A 7,149-nucleotide genomic window follows, 5' to 3' on the forward strand; every position below is an offset into this window, starting at 1 on the left:
TCCTGCAGAACACACAGTTCTATATAATACCATAAGTATTACTTACATACATAATGCATAGACCAACATTTAGCACAAGTGTAGTCACAAAGGCAAAACTAGCAGAGAGTGAGATCAGAGAGTTAGCCTGTTAGCAAGAGCAACAGAGCAATAGCAAGTATTAGCAACAAGAGAAACACACCTGACTCCATTTAATAGCTAATTGCAACACTAGCTCTTAAAGCAACATTATGCTAATTCTCCAAAAATACATTGCTGGTTAGTTCATATATTTACAAGCCCAACTGGTGAGGTACGTAGTATTGACAGTTGGTTATCACCTTTGTCAGTACTATGTCCTTGACTAGTTGGTTTTTCCAATATATAACTTAACCCAGCAATGTATGGTTAAGAGAATTAGCACAATGTTGCTTTAAGGGTCTTTCTCCCCCTGATCTCTTAATGATTGTTTTCTGCTAGTTTGTCTGTGTGACTGCTGTAGAACTGCTTTGTGTTAAATGCTGGTTTAATATGTATATGTATCATGAAAGTAAGCTTGAAGTTGGTTATATATATTGAACGCAAGAACAAGGGGGCAGAATCTGAGGTTAGTTGGTGGATAGATCAAAAGCAACGTGAGAAAATATTATTTTACTGAAAGAGTAGTAGATGCTTGGAACAAACTTCCAGCAGACGTGGTTGGTAAATCCACAGTCACTGAATGTAAACATGCCTAGGATAAACATAGATCCATCCTAAGATAAAAATACAGGAAATAGTATAAGGGCAGACTAGATGGACCAGGAGGTCTTTTTCTGCCGTCAATCTTCTAGGTTTCTATGTAAGAAAAGAGGGAGAATGGGTGGATGGGGGATAAAGGCCTCAGTGCTTCTTAATTAGCCTTGCACAAGTAAAACCAGAAGGGAACTCTTCCTACATAATGTTGTGGAGAAAAAGGAAAAAGTCACCAGAAGTTCTTGTTCTTTATGGTGATTGTGGTGTTCCTGCTGTTCTTTAATAATTTCCCATGGATCTAAAGCCTTGTGAGAAAGAGGATCAAAGCAGCCCTTGTACAAAATGTACAGACACAGAGACTACTTGGCCAATTTATATTTCTCAACCATGTCACTGTTGTTGTTTGGTCATTAAGAGGGATGTTCAGGGAGGGGCAGCACCTGTGGTGTAGGAGCATGTCCTATCCTTATACAGCAGCTCATTTTAGGGCAGCTTGCTCACCTTTGGTCCCCCACCTGTCACTCAGCAACAGCTTCGACAGGCTGGCCAAACCAGGTTGAGAGTAGCCGATGGGTCATTGACCTTTGGCGAGATAGGGACTTGTCTATCCCGAGCTTGTGAAGACAGATTCTGGCTGACTGAGTGGATGAAATCTACTAGAACTACCATCATTCCTATCATCCTTTTCCTCCCACTTAGGACTGTATGACTGTAACTTAAGATTTTTATTAATATTGATTGCTTCTTCATTGCTTATTTGACCCCTACGACAATCATTAAATGTTGTACCACATGATTCTTGACAAATGTATATTTTTCTTTTATGTAAGCGGAGAGTATATGCACCAAGACAAATTCCTTGTGTGTCCAGTCACACTTGGCCAATAAAATTCTATTCTATTCTATTCTAGAATGGGACAACGGTCATAAAAGCGGTCTCTGCAAGCGTTATTGTAGGCTAAGAGCACAGCAAGTCTCAAAAGACGCCCTGGTCAACCACTGCGCCCAGACCATCTCCAACTCTCTCGACTCTTGTCCTGCTATTGTAGCAAGATGGAATCTGGGAAGAGAGAGTAAGGCTGACTGTGCAGCCCAATTCACACGCAAGTCTTGACACACACACACACCCAATTCCTGTGCATGATGTCAAGGTTCTCTTCGAACATGATGGATGAACATCACATCTCCTACTCTTTGCAAGTGGACTACAGCAGGCCAGCCATCCTCCCCCAAAATTCTCCACTGTCTCCCAGAGTGTGCCCAAATTCACCTTCGTTGTGTCAGTGACCTTATCTAACCATCTCATCGCCTGCTGTCCTCTTTCTCCTTTCTCCTTCAATCTTTCCCAACATTTTATTATTTGTTTGTCAAATAATAGCAGATACATATATCAACATAAACCTATACACAGTAAGTATAGATCAATGAGGAGGATAAGACAGTAACAGTAGGCACAATGTGCGTATATGCAGTCATAAGCATTATGGAGGGTCTTCTCCAAGGAGACCACTCTTCTCATGTGGTGGCCAAAGTGTTTGAGTTTCAGCTTCTGGATCTCACCTTCCAAAGAACTTGGTTTCCTCTAGGATTGCCTGGTCTGACCTCCTTACAGTCTGAGAGACTTCCAAGACTTTCAAGCCACTTTTTAATAAACCTGCTAACAAGGGTCTGTGAGATCCTAGCTTGTTTGATGGTGAGCAGCTGCCCCCGGGATAAGGCAGATCATGTGATTGCTTTCCAAGAGATCACTAACTTGGACCCAATTTTGCTGACAGGCAGAAACCTGAAGGGAGAGTCTGGGAAAAAAATGTTCCCTTTGTTGACTCTGCCTTTTTGTCAAGAGTCCAAACATCTCTGGGCTGCAATGAGAGTCTCCAACAAATTAAAATTACGGTAACCAATTAAATAACTGAGAACTTTGTTGCCTTCGGTCTGATCTAAATGTAGTTCCGAGTCTACGGAGAGGGGCGGCATACAAATCAAATCAAATCAAATCAAATCAAATAAATAAAAATAAAATCATCTGCCACAATGTCTGTCCTGCCAATGATTTCTGCCGCTTCAACCACAACAATACACCACCACACAGTAGATACAAACTTAAGGTAAACCACTGCAAACTTGACTGCAGAAAATACGGCTTCAGCAACAGAGTGATCAGTGCCTGCAATGCACTACCTAAGTCTGTGGTTTCTTTCCAAACACCCAAAAACTTTAACCTTAGACCTCACCCCATTCCTAAGAGGTTTGTAAGGGGCGTGCATAACGCACCATCGTTCCTACCATCCCTATCTTACTGTCCTGTTGCCCTCCTTTACCTGTACCTACTTCGCTTATGTTCATGTTTATACCAATACCTGCTACATGTTTTGACAGGCAAATAAAGAAATCCCTTTGTTCAGCTCCGTCAGAACTCTGAACAGTCATTGAAAGAATAGTCATTAACTGAGAACTACTTTAATAGATTTATTTATCTACCTGAACCTGATTCTTCCACCTGTTTCATCTATCTATTGTATTCTCTCTCAATGTATAAAACTCTTAAAGGCAGGGGAAGGAAAAGAAAGAAAAAAATGGACTGATTTGGAATTCTGCAAAACTGGAAAGCTAAACTATTCGTTCAGATCAGTAGTTAGTTGTTCCCGATTTGGCCTAGTCCTGCGAACAGGTAGCGACTGCAGTGGTGGGAGGCTCCACCCACCTCCGTGAACAGGTTTTGAGAACTCGCCACCACTGATGCAGATAAACAACACCGTCCTTTAGACTTTTAAAAGATCAAATGTCTCCAGGACTTTTTGGAAGATGAATGTTTCATTTGGAAAGTTGGAAGAGAAAACAAACATAACTTTTAAAGAGCTCGTAAAGCATTCAGAGGAAGCCAATGCAGTTAGAAATTAGGATTCTGCTGCACGAACTGATAGATGTTTTCATATATTTTTTATTAATTTTTAAAATTGATTTTAAGATATAGAATACAACATACACAACATACAACAGGTGCTCAGTGATTGGTGCCCACCACCAGACAAACATTCACACCCCACCACCAAATTGGGGGTGTTTCTTATATATACCATTTTAACTCAAGAGCAAAATATCTATTTATGGATGTTTTCAAATCTGCATGAGGTTCTAAATATTTTTCTCCAACTTCTAGGTGAAAGAAAAATGTTTTTTTCATGTACACAAGTTAAGAGAATCACACAAACCCTTTCGGTTCTTTTTGCAGGAGCAAAAATGTCAGCAGATTCACTCTCTGAAGTTCAACACGAGAATCTTTACAAAACCTTACCTGGTCCAACTCCTTCAGAGGGAACCTCTTACTGAAATAAAATAGGTTCCCAAGCAGTGGTAACCTCCATGGTCCAGGGGGGAAACCTTTGGGACGTTGGCTCTTCCAGAAACAGAGGAGCTGGAGAGAAAGAACTATCAGCCAGCCAAAAACAACCATGCTGATAGCAGGAACATCACATTCTGTCTCTCTTCTTGTACCCGATTAGCCAGCCAAAGTTTTAATCTTTATAAGCCAGATTTCATAAACTGGATTTGCCAAGCAGAAAATTAACATGAATCATGTCAGGGAAGAACAACTTGTTCTCAAACAGTGTTGTTTGCCTAAAACAGGGGTGGGCAATTAATTTTGCCATGGGGCCGCATGAGAAATTGGGATGGTTTTAGATGGCCGGATTAATATAATTAACTCAGTTCTACCCAATTCTGTATATTAATGGGTAGAACTGAGTTAATTATATTATTATTATAAATTAATTCCCCCCCCTCCTTCCTTCCTTCCTTCCTTCCTTCCTTCTTTCTTTCTTTCTTTCTTTCCTTCCTTCTCCAGATGGAGAGAAGCTTCTGTCTCTCTGATTTTCTCTGCCTTCTATTTCTGCTTTTGGGCAGTTCTTTACTTCTCTTTCAAAATATTCCTTTCAGGTGCCTCTCTTCAACTGACCTACATTGTCAGTTGAGAAAACATAGTGGAGGCTTTGTCTGAAAGTAGCTTTGGATTCCTTTTCTTCCTCCCCTCCCTTCCCCCCCCCTGAGAGGTGGGGAGGGGTTTACTTTAAATTTTTTGGAAATTTTTGGACTTTTGCAAAAGGGCATGGAAAGAAAATTTCTTTCCTCCCTCCATTTCTCCTTCCTCCCTCCCTTCCTTCCTTCCTTCCTTCCTTCCTCCCTTCCTCCCTCCCTTCCTCCCTTCCTCCTTCCTTCCTTCCTTCCAACCTCCACGCGGCGGTCACAGATAGTGGGCGGGTCACATCCGGCCCCAGGGCCGCACTTTGCCCAGGTCTGTCCTAAAACATCAGAAACCAATTTCATCCATGAATCTGGAGGAGATAGTCCTGCCAATGAAAGGCAACTTTATTGAAAGAAGAACAATGGGGGAAAATCCTGATCATGTCCCCAGTGGGGCTACAAAAATATGGCTATTGTCCTTTGTCTACCCTTTCCCCCACAAAATCCCATGAGACGGAGAACCTGGATACACAAAGTTTGCAAGGAAATTTTGCAAGAGTTTGTCTTGGATCACTTTATACTCATGGGAGGCTTTTTCCGATTACTGATCTCTGGCTGTGATTTGCAATCTGGTTTGGAGTAGGGAGTTTCATACCCAGAGAGCTCTGAGTTCTACAGCAGAATCTGCCCAGGAATAGAACAATTAAAACTACAGTGTTCCCTCGATTTTCGTGGGTTCGAACTTTGCGAAAAGTCTATACCATGGTTTTTCAAAAATATTAATTAAAAAAATACTTCGTGGGTTTTTACCCTATACCATGGTTTTTCCTGCCCGATGAAGTCATGTGTCATTGCCAAAATTTTGTCTGCCTTTAATAAATATTTTTTTAAATAAACTAATAAATAAACATGGTGAGTAATAATCTAAATGGTTTCTAAGGGAATGGGAAATTGCAATTCAGAGGTTTAAAGTGTAAAGGGAAGGCTTGTGACACTGTTCATAGCCAAAAATAGTGTATTTACTTCCACATCTCTACTTTGCAGAAATTCGACTTTCGCGGGCGGTCTTGGAACGCATCCCCCGCGAAAATCGAGGGAACACTGTACCATAATTTGGCTGAGGCGACACAAATGTTACTGTTGTTTGGAATACTTTTTTCCCTAGTCTATTTATGCTCAAGGCATTGCAATAGATTTTATTTCAAATCCCCAAGGAGCTATCATCATGATTGTAGAATAAACAGTAAGAAAATTCCAAAATAAAACAGTGTATAGAAATTTATATAAATTAAGCTCTACCTACCTATCTATCTATCATCTATCTATCTATCTATCTATCTATCTATCTATCTATCTATCTATCTATCTATCTATCTATCTATCTATCTTGGAAGTCCTTCGGGCTGCAATGAGATCAAACCAGGCAACCCAAAGTAAATCAAGCCAAATGTTTTTTGAAAGGTGAGATTCAGAAGCTGAAGCTCAAACACTTTGGCCATCACATGAGAAGAGAGGTCTCCTTGGAGAAGACCCTCCATAATGCTTATGACTGCATATACGCACATTGTGCCTACTGTTACTGTCTTATCCTCCTCATTGATCTATACTTACTTTGTATAGGTTTATGTTGATATATGTATCTGCTATTATTTGACAAACAAATAATAAAATGTTGGGAAAGATTGAAGGAGAAAGGAGAAAGAGGACAGCAGGCGATGAGATGGTTAGATAAGGTCACTGACACAACGAAGGTGAATTTGGGCACACTCTGGGAGACAGTGGTGAATTTTGGGGGAGGATGGCTGGCCTGCTGTAGTCCACTTGCAAAGAGTAGGAGATGTGATGTGATGTTCATTGGTTTCATTGGCCTTTCCAAGAAATTTAAAGTAAACCCCTCCCCACCTCTCAGGGGGGGGGGAGAAAGGGAGGGGAGGAAGAAAAGGAATCCAAAGCTACTTTCAGGCAAAGCCTCCACTATGTTTTCTCAACTGACAATGTAGGTCAGTTGAAGAGAGGCACCTGAAAGGAATATTTTGAAAGAGAAGTAAAGAACTGCCCAAAAGCAGAAATAGAAGGCAGAGAAAATCAGAGAGACAGAAGCTTCTCTCCATCTGGAGAAGGAAGGAAAGAAAGAAGGAAGGAAGGAAGGAAGGAAGGAAGGAAGGAAGGAAGGAAGGAAGGAAGGAAGGAAGGGGGGAATTAATTTATAATTATAATATAATTAACTCAGTTCTACCCAATAATATACAGAATTGGGTAGAACTGAGTTAATTATATTAATCCGGCCATCTAAAACCATCCCAATTTCTCATGCGGTCCCATGGCAAAATTAATTGCCCACCCCTGTTTTAGGCAAACAACACTGTGTTATGACAAGTTGTTCTTCCCTGACATGATTCATGTTAATTTTCTGCTTGGCAAATCCAGTTTATGAAATCTGGCTTATAAAGATTAAAACTTTGGCTGGCTAGTCGGGTA

General features: G+C 40.7%; 1 protein-coding gene across 6 annotated transcripts in view; it reads right to left on the minus strand.

Moving 5' to 3' along the window:
- LOC139171947 (receptor-interacting serine/threonine-protein kinase 2-like) overlaps positions 1-4,208 on the minus strand; it is a 68,825-nt gene extending 64,617 nt beyond the window's left edge. For 2 of the 6 annotated variants that reach the window (XM_070760487.1, XM_070760486.1), the window contains exon 1: positions 4,007-4,208. Coding sequence is in view for 4 of the 6 variants with exons in the window: in XM_070760485.1 (XP_070616586.1) it covers positions 51-69 (19 nt within the window). In the remaining 2 variants the exon portion in view is untranslated. Of the gene's footprint in view, positions 1-46; positions 142-181; positions 202-4,006 lie in introns of those variants that run through there. The other 4 variants (XM_070760485.1, XM_070760482.1, XM_070760484.1 and 1 more) reach the window with 3 other exon arrangements.
- Between the last annotated feature and the right edge of the window lie 2,941 nt (positions 4,209-7,149).

The sequence above is a fragment of the Erythrolamprus reginae genome, chromosome 9 (genome assembly GCF_031021105.1).
Source record: "Erythrolamprus reginae isolate rEryReg1 chromosome 9, rEryReg1.hap1, whole genome shotgun sequence".
NCBI lineage: Eukaryota > Metazoa > Chordata > Lepidosauria > Squamata > Dipsadidae > Erythrolamprus > Erythrolamprus reginae.